Here is a 12,599-nt window from a genome sequence, read left to right as displayed (position 1 = left end):
TCTATAGCTCTGCTAGTAGTAACTCAATCCATAGCGAATAGCCAATAGCCAATAAAACATAATTGGCAACACATTATATTATGCAACAATCAAAATAATACAATCACATTAAACACGAAAAAGATAAATAAATAAAATCTGCATTGAGACCCAAAACCGCCGACATTTGAACCAGAGTTTCCTGCCGATTTCTCGATGACGAAATTTCTCGACGGGATAAATCCACACGCTCCGCCGTTGATGGCCTTACGGGAAATCGATTGCGGGGCTTTTTTAATTCGACAAAATTGTCCGTCATAACGAAAGTGGCTGCACTCGAGATTGGCCAGGCAGATGTCGCCACACTTGTCTCCTGTAGTTTCAATTTGGCCAACGTCTTGGCCTTCAAAATCGCAATTGGCCAGCCATTTGACGCCACTGTCATCGCCTTTCCAGTGATCTCTCCCTGACAGATTCAAATTCAACCATAAGTAATTAAGTACGACGAAATTATTTCATGGAAAAATCACATTTATTACCCGATTCGAATTTCCAGGGTATAAATCCGCACGATCCTGCTCCGGAATTCGTTACTGGAGAGTCTATCGTGGCTTCTTTCAGGGAACAAAATCCATCGGGAGAGAAACGAAAGTGAGTACATTTAGGGCTGGCGATACAGAGACTGCCACAGTTTTCTCCTGGACTGGCTATCCGTTCAATTTCACGACCAGCAAGAAAGTCGCAGTTATTTTGCCATTTGAGATCAATCTCTATGTTCCAAATTTGTCCGTTTGCAAATTGAGACACAACGCCCAAAAGAACAATATGGAATAATAAGGGAGTAGTCTGTATAATGGAAAATATGGATCTATTTTATTTGCTTTTTAAATGTTTGTAATAAAAGAAATTCACGAAAGTCTTACCGCAGTTTTCATGACTGATATCGGCGCTGTTAAGAAGAATAATGTCAACCCAAATGTTGCTGGGAGTTCACCTATATTCACATTCGATAGTGATTTAATGGAAGAAATTGTTGCAATTACAGAGGAAATCCGTTACACAATTGTGGGATATCCAACCCCATTTCCAGGAAACCCCAAAACGATCGCGCAATCGACATAATAATTTTGTGGCTGTTTTAACCAATGCTGTAGCTAGTCGCCAACTGCGAGTCTATTTGTTTGCTTGGTCAACTGAAATTTAACAAAATACCCATAGTCTCATAATCACTTTGATGACGAGTTATCGCTCATAAAATACCAAAAACAACAACAGCTCAATCGACATTCCTACCTCAACGAAGAATTTATTATTTTATTCATTAAGTTTATTTATGCTACCAGGTGTGGGGTTCGAACCCACGTCTCTATACAGAGACCAGATCTTAAGTCTGGCGCCTTAACCACTCGGCCAACCTGGTGCACATCATTTGTTTAGACCAGGAAAATATTCCGTCTCTGATTAAGGATTCTGATGTCATCGCCACACCATCGACCAATCATTCGGGTGTCAACCGTCATGTTCCCGATATGGTTTTATGTCTCTCCAAAGTCAGTATCTTGATGTTGAATCAAATTTATTCGCGAGTCGATTGCCCATTGATATTTGGTGATGTTGTCGTAAAACTATTGAATTAATTTAGCTGGAGACTTCCATCTTGGGAGATGGAATTTCTTCACGGTCTAAACATCAAAATTCCACCAGGTTGGCCGAGTGGTTAAGGCGCCAGACTTAAGATCTGGTCTCTGTATAGAGACGTGGGTTCGAACCCCACACCTGGTATTCAATTAATTGGGAAAGAGTATTAAATCAAGTTATGAACAAAAGAGATATGATGACTATGCTATAAGTGACGTTGAGTGTCATAAAAAGATTAATTTTTTCAAGTTCTTCAAGTTGTTCTAAGAATTTGAAAGGTGCACACAAACATTTACAACTGGAAAAATAGTGCTGGAATTCTTGTATTACGTTTGAAATACATACAATTAAATAAAACTACTAACAGTAATATAAATAAAGCATTATTCTAAAACAAGCTAGATCCTGATAAATAATTATCTTGCAACAGGCAAAAAGACATTTTAATCATGTAAATATTTAAATTAACCGTTAAGAATGGTGATTCGTGTTCGCTGTTTTCATTTCTAACAAGTGGTCAATCCGGCCGGATAACAAGCTCCGACGACGTAGAAGCTGGCTGTGTCGGTGTAGGTCGTGGTGGCCGAAGTGGACGTGTAAACGGTCACGAACGTCGTCGTGGTAGTGGTAGACACCAAAATGTTGGACACGATGGATGAGATGAGGCTGTTGATTCCGCCGCCAAACAGCTTAGCGCTGACGCGGAGGCCAGACCCCGCTCTGTCGAACGATGGCTCGATAGCCTCCGGCAAATCCTTGATCAAATATTTCATGTTGCCCGGAATCTTGTTATTAGCGGAATTGCGGAATTGAGGCAATGCGGTCGGCTCGAAACTTTTGATCAAAATCAAAATTAAAACATTTGACATTTGAATTTCGCGGGTAAAATTAAATACCTCAAAACTTGGCTAGGAGTGAGTCGGTAATATTGCAAGTTGGGATCGTCATTTTTCAGGGCGACAAAAACAGGTTGATCCCAAATTTGACGTTTTCTCCTGCAAACCGCAGCTGGTGCTGTGGTAAATGTTGTAATTCCGCCCGGATTGACCGATCCTTCAGAAACCGATGCCAAAATGCCGCAAGTTTTCTTGGTCGTGATGGTGGTCGTCAGAACGGATGAAATGGTCGTCTAGTTCATCCGTACAAATGAAACTAAATTATTTCAATTCAATTAAAATTAAGTACAATAAAGTTTGTTACCGTTTTGAGGATGGTGAGGGTGAGGGTGGATTGCTGGCGAGCCTGGCGTAGAACCGGAGTGGGACTGATGATTTCATCTTCCGGCTGGACAACCTGGGCCGGAATCTCGACGGCCAGCAGAGCCAACAGCAGTACGATCAAAGTAAGACGGACAGCGGACATGATGGTCTATCTGCTGAGACGATAAAGATGTAACTGGTCATCACTGAAACTGGACTCTCTTATTTATACGGCGCTGGATTAAACCTTCCGGCGAAACAAAAATGCAATAAAATGTTAATCTGTAGGAGTGGTGTCGAAATCATTTTATGACAAGTTGTCAACTTGACTTAAAGTAACATAAAATGCAAACAGTTCCAACTTATTAGGATTTCAGGGCCAATCGATGCCACCGGGTTTTTCACAAAAGGTTAACGGACCGAGTTAACGCGCAATTCCATGCAATGACACATATTTTTCCATTATCCAAAACGATAACATTTTCAAATAAACCCCAACGTTTCCCGCTGATTAGATATCTAATAATCATTTTTTAAATTAGTTTAATCTCTTCCTGACCAACGCATTTCCCGGATGTCCCGAAGGCCATGCTTGTAGTCTGGGTGTGGTTTGATTTAAATATTTAAATATAATAAAAATGAAATTGATGATGAATTAATTCTTTTTTTAAATATTTGTCACTAACAATTAGACCACCCTAGAAAACGGTAGCTCCTTTCTCTACATTGATAAGAATGGCACATTGCCCAATTTTATTCGTAACAATTTTAATCGTAAGTGTTTCCAGCCAATCAGATTGTTTTACGTCATGGCTAAAGATTTCCAATCGCATCCTCGTTTCCGTGCCCTACGGCAATTTTCGACTCGACATTTACGAGCAGGTGGACAACAACAAATTAAAGACGGACGACAAATGTTATTTCTACTCACCCATCGCCCAGGTGGACGGCAAAAGTGCGACCACCTCCTTCAACGAAGCGGCCAATCAGAACGAGATGCGCTTCCGGATAGAAATGTGGAACGACAAAGTCCAGAGTCGAGTGGTGCAATACTTGGCGGAATTCTTCCGGCGGCAGGTAGCGGCCGATCGAGTGCGAGTCGTTCCGTTCGAGAAAGTCGCACTGGCCAGCACGACGGTGCAGACGCTCTACAAATTGTCCACGGATTGGCTGCCCTTCCAGCAATCCATGTGGTTCAGCATTTCGTGTTTGATGCTAAAGGATTGCCATCAGCTGGCCAACGACATGCGGACCCATCCGGATCAATTCGACAATTTGAAATTGGTTTACAGTCCGTCGTCGCAGACTTCTCAGACGTTCGGCACGGCACCACTGCACGACATCCATTTCGTTCATGATTCGGCCCCCACGGCCGATGACTGGATTGAACTTACCGCCAAAAATTCTGATTTGAAAAAAGAATTAAACGGTAGGAGAAAATTAACTATCAGCTGTCGCTACAGGTTACGTAAATTTTTGATTGTTTACTTGAATGGCAGAAATGAAATCGGCGGTTGGAATTTTGCGAACGGAATTGAACGGTAACTCGTTTTTATATGGAAAATTCAATTGTTGACGGGTGTTACATAATTTGAATTTGTTTTCCAGAATTCAAGGGCACCTTTAACGGAAGTAGAAATCAAAATCGAGATGATTATGGTAAAAATTAAAACTTTATCCGAGGTTTTATACCTGATTTTTATAGTTGTTACTGTGCAGAAATATCCAGACGTTCGACGGAATCTTTGATGCGTCTGGCCGAAACGAAAATCACTGTTGCTGGGGATTTAAGAAAAGAAGTAGCCGGTAATAATAGATGGTGACAAATTGACATATTAACATAATCAACACTTGTATAATTTACAGCTGCTTTGCAAAAATTTGTAGAAACAACAGCCACTTTGACAAGGGAACTGAACGGTATTTAAAACCCCATAACTATAAGCTATAACTGCGTGAATTAAATTTTCCCTTTTATTCACAGAAACCAAGGCTACCATTGTAAATTTAAGGAAAGAGTTGACAGGTAACTTGTCAGTAGTCAAATAGATTAAAGGAAATGAGTGAAAATGAATTGTTGAATTACAGAAACCAAGAATAGTTCGATGGAAATTACAAGGCGATTGGCGAAAATGATGAGCTCCGAGATAATCGCTGGCAACGAATCGAGCGGTAAATAACAGTCAAATAGGCTGGCTTCTAACCTTTGTAATGAATGAATACCTAAATGTGCCTATCAGAGAGGTATCGAATTACAGAAAGGCCATCGACATTTAATTGCAATGGCAAAGCGGATGGCAACTACGGAGATCCATCTTCCAAGTGCTCTTCTAAATTCTATATTTGCGCCCATGGAAATGTCTTCCAGAGGGTAAATAATTTGTCCATTTAAATATCAACTGGAGAAATTAACTTTCTTACGTAATACACAGAGCTGCTCAACTGGAACAGTTTACTGGGTGAAAACATTGCGGTGCGAATGGCCTTATAACGTCCCTGAATGCGAACGAATTTAATCGTGTAATTGTACAGTTCCAATTCTTCTATCTGACTCTTAAAAAATAATAAAACTAAATAAAATGTGCTGATGGTTAGTAATTTTTTACCATGGATAATTACTTGGTTGACCTTGACTATTTCCTTCTCTTCGCAAGCGCAAGCCATTGTCCTGCGTCCTACAAAATAAAATACAATTAAATTCATAATCGCACATCAACGATAACATTTCAAAAAAGAATGTTACCTGTTGTGGGGTGCTAGATAATGGCAGCAAAACTATAATTTTACCACGAATTGTCCTTTGGGAAATCAATTGCCGAATTGTATTTCTGCGTAGATCCATCGACGTCGGATACAACAACCTAACGAAGCTTCGACGTCAGTGCATATTTTGTTAGTACAGCAACTTGGCATGACCATCAGTTTGGATCCAACCTCTGAGAGAATGAGAATGTCGGAATCTTCTGTCGACCTGAGTCTTTGCCGTGAATGTTGGGTGCCATTCGACGCTGTAGAACACGAACCAAAATTACTTAAATGTCCATCGCATCCCCTGGCGACCGTTTGCCTCCAATGTCTGAAAGTAAATAAAAAGTTAACTATATTATTCAAGTTATTTTATGATAAATAATCTCATTAATATGTTACTCAAGACCGGGAAAGCCTGTAAGAATGACGAATGCAAAACCTGCCGGGATGCTTGCGCTGGCTGGGCGATTGACGAGTTGCCTCTCAACACTTACGCCCTGCAACTGGCCCAATGGAAGAAGATGAACGTCGCACCTCCGTAATTATATAAAATTTAACATTAAAATTTTCTGTGATCATTTAATGTTATTTCTGCAGAACGGAAGCGGAAGCGCCAGTCGAGGAGCAACCGAACAATAATGTGAATGTTGCATTTGATTACCATCGCTGTCCGTTCGTGTTTTCATTCAAAATTGGCGAAAATGATGTGGGTGAAGTTCACGTCATGTCCACACCGTTTGTTATCCAGCACAAATTCGTCCAGGCTCTAGGGGAGTACTGCTTCCGCATGCCCAGGGAATTCAAAATTTTCGGCGAACCGGAGGTAAGTCCAGATTTCCATTATTGCACGAATGAATTTGAATTTTTCTGTGTCAAAAGTTCAAACCAGAGTCCTTCTGCGTGCTGGAATGTCACCACAGCGACTTCCAGCCGTTTGAATCGGAAGTGATGATCTACGCCGATCCGTTGAAATTGGAGCTGATTGGAGATGAGCAATTGGTGAAACTGGACGCTGCGATGGAGCCCACATTCGACCAAGACGGAAGACTCTCCAAAGTGAAATGCATCTTCTTCCTCAAGGATAATTCCGGTGTCATGGAGGGCGGAAAAGAAATCAAGAAATCCAGCGAGACCATCTGGGGCACCATCACTCGTGGCCACTCTCTCCTGGATTGGCTGATTGCCAATATTCCGGAAAGGGGACATCACCGCACTGGGCTGAAGCCAACCATCTCCTTCACTCTTGAAACTCGTAATCCTGTGGATCTCTGAAAAAGTGAATTAAACAATAGAACAATGTTTTAAAATGAATTAATCTAGACTTGCCTAAACACTTGAGTAAATTCAAATGTGTAATCAGCGTGATTTGAAATACATTCAAGACCTTTATTCTCTTTAATCAGTTCAAAGTTAACCTCAGTTTCAGGTGCGTTGCCAAGGAAACAGCTTATCAGTCATTACCATACATCCTCGATGGAATTTGTACAGTTTCAATCACAGTGTGTCTGGAAAACTTATCGCACAATGCGGTGCTCAATTGCAGCTTACGTCATTGTTGTCGCATTGTCTCACTTGGTCACTGGTATTTCTACAATTAATTGTTTAAAATTTCTAACATTTAATAGAAAGGTGTTGGACATTTAAGGTTTGAATTACGTGATATTAACTGATGCCAATGGCTACATTAGCTCACCCAACTATCCGCTCGAGTACGACGATTACGTCGATTGCCGTTGGCTCATCCAAGCACCTGAATTTAATTACCGGATTATAGTCTATTTTATGGGCAATTTCACCACGAAAACTGGATTCGATCGTCTTACGGTATCTCTAATTTATATAAGGATTTAAATTGTTTCCATGTACCTTGAGATGTTGGAAAACCAATAAAGTTTTACGATGGGGCCACCACCAGCTCACCGGTGATGCTCGATTGGAGCGGCCATGAATATTTCTACCCGTGGATCACGTCTAAAACCGATAAAATGTTGATCCAATTCACATCTCTTAGGGGCCAGAGTGAAAAGGGATTCAAGTTGCGTTATTACACGGTAGTCAAGTTAAATCTGTCAAAATAACGTTTAAAAACAAATCAAAGTTATTGCAGGAAAAGAAACAAGAGTGTGGTGGTTTACTAACGTTTCCTAGTGGCACGATTGCTAGTCCCGGATTTCCGGCGGATCCGCACTACTACGATAACAACGTCGATTGTCTGTGGGAAATTGTGGCTCCGTTGGATCAAAAGGTCATACTTCAGTTCACCAATTTCACGACCGAACCGGGCAGAGACACCGTCACTGTATAATGGCATTTCTGGTTAAAATAATTCCATTTTACAAAATTTAATTACAGTTGATTGATTTACAATAAGGTCGTTGATCCGGCGCTCTCCAATCCGATCGTTATGATTCACAGCGGTCGAATAGTACCACCTGTAACTGTTTCACAGGGAAATAAGTTATCGGTACGTTTTCAATCAGATGCTTACATGCACGACATTCCTGGATTTATCGCGGAGTATTCTATGACAGACCAATAAATTTAATTGTCTTTTAAAATCAACAACGTGATGAAAATTAACCTTAAAATGTTTCAAGAATAAAATAGAAACAGATGTAGAAGCTAGCCTCAGCCTCAGATTCATTTACAACAATTAATAAGCTATTACAATGATTTTTTAAGGCACTGGTACTTTTGGAATATTATTTTTAGAATACATGAATTAAGAGTAAAGAAGACTTGAAACTTGATAGTCATTAAATGGAAAAAGATATGGATATCAACTAAATTAGCCCAACTTGAAAAATTTCAATTTCCCAGTGATCGAAAATCACACTCAAATAACGTCGTCTGCCGTAAAAATGCAAGGCTGCATTGTTTTTGTTGCCACAGCCCACTAAAACTTGAAGACATTTTTTACGAAATAAGAAATTGAAAGTCCTGTAAATATATACCGATGGATTTTTTATTATTTTTCTTTAAATCACAATCACAAGTAAACATAATTAAATTAATTTTTAAATCTAATAATCAATCATACTACTATGTTTTTTGTTTTGGCGCGAAAGGCCACAAAGCATGGCGGAATCATGACGTAATTTCAACGTAATTCTGGGGGAACTGTGAAGAAGTTTCAACAGTTGTCCTTTCCCTTTCGTGCATCACAGTCATTGCTGTCTCAACGCAATTTGACTTTTTGAGGCAATTCTTTTATGTCATCGGTGTTTTATTCTGTAAATCGAGCAGTACTTTTCTGTCCATTGTAACATAAAATTTAATCCAGCTTCAAAATGGTTGGGGTAGGATCCAAGAAGATGTTTGTATTGAAACGCGGTATGTCATAATAGTTTCAATTGATTTTAAATGAATATATTATCGTTACTCATAAGTTCTGTGGTATTAACTCAGTTTCAATTGAACTTAGGTGGAAGGCAAGAAGATGTTCATTTCGACAAGATCACATCAAGAATTCAAAAGCTATGTTATGGGCTCAATTCGGATTTTGTTGACCCAGTATGTATTGTTAGCTGTAAGATTTTGACGTGATTATCTGATCAATGACTTATTTTATGCAGACTGCTATTACCATGAAGGTAATTAATGGTCTCTATCCTGGTGTTACAACTGTCGAATTGGACAATCTTGCTGCTGAAACAGCTGCAACAATGACCACTAAACATCCAGATTATGCCATCCTAGCTGCACGCATAGCTGTTTCTAACCTTCATAAAGAAACCAAAAAGGTTTTTTCTGGTATGAATTCTTAATATCATGTACTAGTCTCTAAATATGATTCTAAATTATCGTTCATAAATTCAGAGGTGGTTGATGATCTGTACAACATGAAGAACAAGATAACCAAGAAACCCACTCCAATGATATCTGATTTCCACTATGGGATTATTACAAAACATTCAGATAAACTCAACTCTGCTATAATCTATGACAGAGACTTCAACTTCAACTACTTTGGATTCAAGGTTTGTGGTGTTGTTTAATTGTGAAATCATATTTTTAAGTTGTTTCTCTATTCAATTAATAGACGTTAGAGAAATCATACTTGTTGAAAATCGATGGAAAACCAGTGGAACGTCCGCAGCACTTGATGATGAGAGTGGCAGTCGGTATTCATGGTGAGGATATTGACGCTGCCATTGAAACGTACAATTTGCTGTCGGAAAAGTGGTTCACTCATGCTTCTCCCACCCTGTTTTATGCTGCTACACCAAGACCTCAGCTATCAAGGTAACATAATTACATTGACTACTGCTAATTAAATTATTTTACAGTGTATTAATGGATTTTTTTTTATCAGTTGCTTTCTTCTTACGATGAAAGATGACAGTATTGATGGAATTTATGAAACTTTGAAGCAATGTGCCATTATCTCCAAATCTGCTGGTGGTATTGGTCTCAACGTCCACTGCATTCGCGCTACAGGAAGTTATATCGCAGGAACAAATGGAATTTCCAACGGTCTAGTCCCAATGCTTCGCGTGTACAATAACACAGCTCGTTATGTAGACCAAGGTGGAAATAAGGTAAAAGAATCAAGGATGGCAAGAAAAAGTTGCATGGACTAATGCTGTTTGGTTTTCTGAACTCGGCTCACGCAGCGTCCCGGTGCATTTGCAATCTACTTGGAGCCTTGGCATTCTGATGTGTTCGATTTTCTCGATTTGAAGAAAAATACCGGCAAAGAAGAAAATCGTGCACGTGATTTATTTTACGCTCTCTGGATTCCCGATCTGTTTATGCGACGTGTTGAAACTGATGGCGATTGGTCTCTAATGTGTCCTCATGAATGCCCAGGATTGGCTGACACTTGGGGAGAAGAATTCGAAGCCCTATATACCAAGTGTGTACAGAATCTAACATTATTTAATTCTCAACATGTTTTTGTATTTCATGTGTGTCAATTTGTCTTCCCTTTTTAATTTTTCAATTTAGATATGAGGAAAGTGGTATGTACAGGCGTAAAGTGAAAGCTCAGCAGTTGTGGTTTGCTGTTATTGAATCGCAAATTGAAACTGGAACACCTTACATCTTGTACAAGGATGCCTGCAACCGCAAGTCGAATCAACAGAATTTGGGTACCATCAAATGCAGCAATTTGTGCACAGAGATTGTGGAATACAGCTCTCCAGAAGAGGTAACGTAGTTTAATGAGGCACATACCAGCAAGAATAAAATTTAAATGTGATTTTGTAATTCTTCAGGTCGCAGTTTGCAATTTGGGTTCGATTGCATTGAACATGTTTGTAAAGCCAGACAAGACTTTTGATATCCCGAAATTGAAGGAAGTAACCAAAGTGTTAACACGCAATCTCAACAAAATCATCGAAATCAACTATTATCCAGTCCCTGAAGTAAGATTCCTAATTTTATATTACGACGAGTTTTTCATCATTTGAAAGTCTATTTTTTTTTAGGCCAAACGTTCGAATTTTCGTCACCGTCCAATTGGAATTGGAGTTCAAGGCTTGGCGGATGCTTTTATTCTGATGCGCTACCCATTTGACAGTGAAGAGGCGCAATTGCTAAACAAGCACATTTTCGAAACCATTTATTACGGTGCTTTGGAAGCTTCGTGTGAGCTCGCTGAACAGTTGGGTACATATGAAAGTTACCCCGGGTGCCCTGTTAGCAAAGGGGTAAGTGATTTTTAATTGTGGGCGTTTCAGTTTGTTTTAAGTAATGTATGGTTTTGTCGTTCCTTTAATAGATTCTGCAGTACGACATGTGGGGAGTTACACCTACCGATTTGTGGGATTGGGCTGCGTTGAAGAAAAAGATTGCCGAGCATGGACTGCGGAATTCCCTTTTATTGGCACCTATGCCCACAGCTTCGACTGCGCAAATTCTGGGAAATAATGAATCGATTGAAGCGTACACCTCCAATATTTATGTCCGTAGGGTCTTGTCGGGAGAATTCCAGGTAAATTCCTTTTAAAATTTGTCATTTAAAATATGTTTGACGAGCATTTAATTTTAATGAATCGGTCGAATTTAATTTAAAGGTCGTGAATCATCATTTACTTCGAGATTTAACTGAGGGAGGGTTGTGGAATGAAGACGTGAAGAACGGTATTATCGCCAACAATGGTTCCATTCAAGTATGTTTAAACATTTCCGTATTTTATTAATTAATTTATTAATCATTTGTTCTTGTTTCTTTGTGATCGTTTAAAAGAATATTGATGGCATACCAGATGATTTGAAAGCTTTGTACAAGACAGTTTGGGAAATTCCACAGCGAATTGTCATCAAAATGGCTGCAGATCGAGGTGCTTTTATTGATCAAAGTCAGTCATTAAATATTCACATTGCAGAGCCCAACTACGGAAAGTTGACTTCAATGCACTTTTACTCATGGAAATTGGTAATGCGCTAAATAATTTAACTAGATGCTTTTACTTAATCGTGGTTGCTTTATTTTCACAGGGACTTAAAACGGGCATGTATTATCTGAGAACAAAGCCCGCTGCTAGTGCCATCCAGTTCACTGTTGATAAATCAAAGTTGAAAAAAGTGAATGGGGTCGATAATTCAGCTGATGCTACGAATGGAAACGATGAAGAGAAAAGGAATCGGGAAGCAATGGTATGCTCGCTACAGAACAGAGATGACTGCTTGATGTGTGGATCGTAAAGTTGTAGGCTACATGAGAAAAAGGTTGAAATATGTGTTTTTTTTTGCATCGGATGTAATACATCACTTCTTAAAAAGGCTAGTCTAGTAAAAAGTCTTTGTAATCGGGAAGCTTTGGTATGTTCACTGCAAAACAGATGGCTGCTTGATGTGTGCATTTTGAAGTTGTAAAGTAGAAATGAGTTGAAACGTATTGTCTATGTTGAATTGGATTTAGCCTGTTTTAAGTAACCAAATGAAAGGGATTTTTTTATTATTGGAAGTAAGTCTGTACCGTAGGTGGTATGAACAATTTTTAGCAACACGTTTTTCTGTAACTTGCTGTTTTCATTAGCAACTCAAACGAAATTTAACCTATTTCAGGATTTGTCCTCATAACTCACA

The 12,599-nt window shown here is 39.3% G+C and overlaps 6 protein-coding genes, 1 long non-coding RNA gene and 2 other non-coding genes across 11 annotated transcripts; 5 read left to right on the top strand and 4 right to left on the bottom strand.

Annotated features, from left to right (window-relative positions):
- Positions 1 to 38: 38 nt before the first annotated feature.
- LOC124196996 lies at positions 39 to 968 on the bottom strand. Its single transcript, XM_046592253.1, has 3 exons — positions 903 to 968; positions 519 to 825; positions 39 to 445 (listed from the first exon to the last, which is right to left on the bottom strand). The coding sequence occupies exons 1-3, from the start codon at positions 912 to 914 to the stop codon at positions 90 to 92; spliced, it is 675 nt and encodes a 224-aa protein (XP_046448209.1). The 5' UTR covers positions 915 to 968; the 3' UTR covers positions 39 to 89.
- Positions 969 to 1,316: 348 nt separating this feature from the next.
- On the bottom strand, positions 1,317 to 1,399 carry Trnal-uaa. The gene has a single exon. It is a non-coding gene; the product is annotated as a tRNA-Leu (tRNA).
- Positions 1,400 to 1,678: 279 nt separating this feature from the next.
- Positions 1,679 to 1,761, top strand: Trnal-uaa. Its single transcript has one exon. It is a non-coding gene; the product is annotated as a tRNA-Leu (tRNA).
- A 166-nt stretch (positions 1,762 to 1,927) lies between these two features.
- On the bottom strand, positions 1,928 to 3,882 carry LOC124196995. 2 transcript variants are annotated; one of them, XM_046592251.1, is made up of 4 exons: positions 3,748 to 3,882; positions 2,818 to 3,063; positions 2,514 to 2,746; positions 1,928 to 2,451 (listed from the first exon to the last, which is right to left on the bottom strand). In XM_046592251.1, the coding sequence occupies exons 2-4, from the start codon at positions 2,977 to 2,979 to the stop codon at positions 2,124 to 2,126; spliced, it is 723 nt and encodes a 240-aa protein (XP_046448207.1). In that variant the 5' UTR covers positions 2,980 to 3,063; positions 3,748 to 3,882; the 3' UTR covers positions 1,928 to 2,123. The 2 variants fall into 2 exon arrangements, with proteins under 2 accessions (XP_046448207.1, XP_046448208.1); XM_046592252.1 differs by having other exon boundaries at positions 2,818 to 2,989; positions 3,748 to 3,880.
- Positions 3,497 to 5,400, top strand: LOC124196991. Of its 2 annotated transcripts, none has more exons than XM_046592246.1 (9): positions 3,497 to 4,245; positions 4,316 to 4,357; positions 4,425 to 4,475; positions 4,536 to 4,622; positions 4,683 to 4,736; positions 4,801 to 4,842; positions 4,905 to 4,988; positions 5,057 to 5,187; positions 5,249 to 5,400. In XM_046592246.1, exons 1-9 carry the CDS (start codon positions 3,552 to 3,554, stop codon positions 5,330 to 5,332), a joined length of 1,269 nt encoding a protein of 422 aa, XP_046448202.1. In that variant the 5' UTR covers positions 3,497 to 3,551; the 3' UTR covers positions 5,333 to 5,400. The 2 variants fall into 2 exon arrangements, with proteins under 2 accessions (XP_046448202.1, XP_046448203.1); XM_046592247.1 differs by having other exon boundaries at positions 3,510 to 4,245; positions 5,075 to 5,187.
- Positions 5,401 to 5,727: 327 nt separating this feature from the next.
- On the top strand, positions 5,728 to 6,959 carry LOC124196992. The gene is made up of 4 exons (XM_046592248.1): positions 5,728 to 5,898; positions 5,969 to 6,102; positions 6,162 to 6,387; positions 6,444 to 6,959. The coding sequence occupies exons 1-4, from the start codon at positions 5,728 to 5,730 to the stop codon at positions 6,834 to 6,836; spliced, it is 924 nt and encodes a 307-aa protein (XP_046448204.1). The 3' UTR covers positions 6,837 to 6,959.
- On the bottom strand, positions 5,754 to 8,069 carry LOC124196998. Its single transcript, XR_006875916.1, has 6 exons — positions 7,930 to 8,069; positions 7,704 to 7,861; positions 7,431 to 7,630; positions 6,226 to 6,832; positions 5,964 to 6,098; positions 5,754 to 5,892 (listed from the first exon to the last, which is right to left on the bottom strand). It is a non-coding gene; the product is annotated as an uncharacterized LOC124196998 (long non-coding RNA).
- On the top strand, positions 7,058 to 8,189 carry LOC124196993 (CUB domain-containing protein 2-like). The gene is made up of 5 exons (XM_046592249.1): positions 7,058 to 7,146; positions 7,210 to 7,388; positions 7,457 to 7,615; positions 7,672 to 7,863; positions 7,936 to 8,189. The coding sequence occupies exons 1-5, from the start codon at positions 7,089 to 7,091 to the stop codon at positions 8,101 to 8,103; spliced, it is 756 nt and encodes a 251-aa protein (XP_046448205.1). The 5' UTR covers positions 7,058 to 7,088; the 3' UTR covers positions 8,104 to 8,189.
- Positions 8,190 to 8,624: 435 nt separating this feature from the next.
- Positions 8,625 to 12,293, top strand: LOC124196988 (ribonucleoside-diphosphate reductase large subunit-like). The gene is made up of 14 exons (XM_046592242.1): positions 8,625 to 8,897; positions 8,989 to 9,077; positions 9,140 to 9,317; positions 9,384 to 9,544; positions 9,607 to 9,809; positions 9,880 to 10,105; positions 10,181 to 10,422; positions 10,515 to 10,716; positions 10,784 to 10,933; positions 10,997 to 11,218; positions 11,290 to 11,502; positions 11,585 to 11,680; positions 11,758 to 11,946; positions 12,009 to 12,293. Exons 1-14 carry the CDS (start codon positions 8,855 to 8,857, stop codon positions 12,213 to 12,215), a joined length of 2,421 nt encoding a protein of 806 aa, XP_046448198.1. The 5' UTR covers positions 8,625 to 8,854; the 3' UTR covers positions 12,216 to 12,293.
- The last annotated feature ends 306 nt before the right edge of the window (positions 12,294 to 12,599 follow it).

The sequence above is a fragment of the Daphnia pulex genome, chromosome 7 (assembly GCF_021134715.1).
Source record: "Daphnia pulex isolate KAP4 chromosome 7, ASM2113471v1".
Classification (NCBI taxonomy): Eukaryota; Metazoa; Arthropoda; class Branchiopoda; order Diplostraca; family Daphniidae; genus Daphnia; species Daphnia pulex.
Note: the sequence above shows the minus strand (reverse complement) of the source record. Positions and strands in the feature narration are given on the sequence as shown.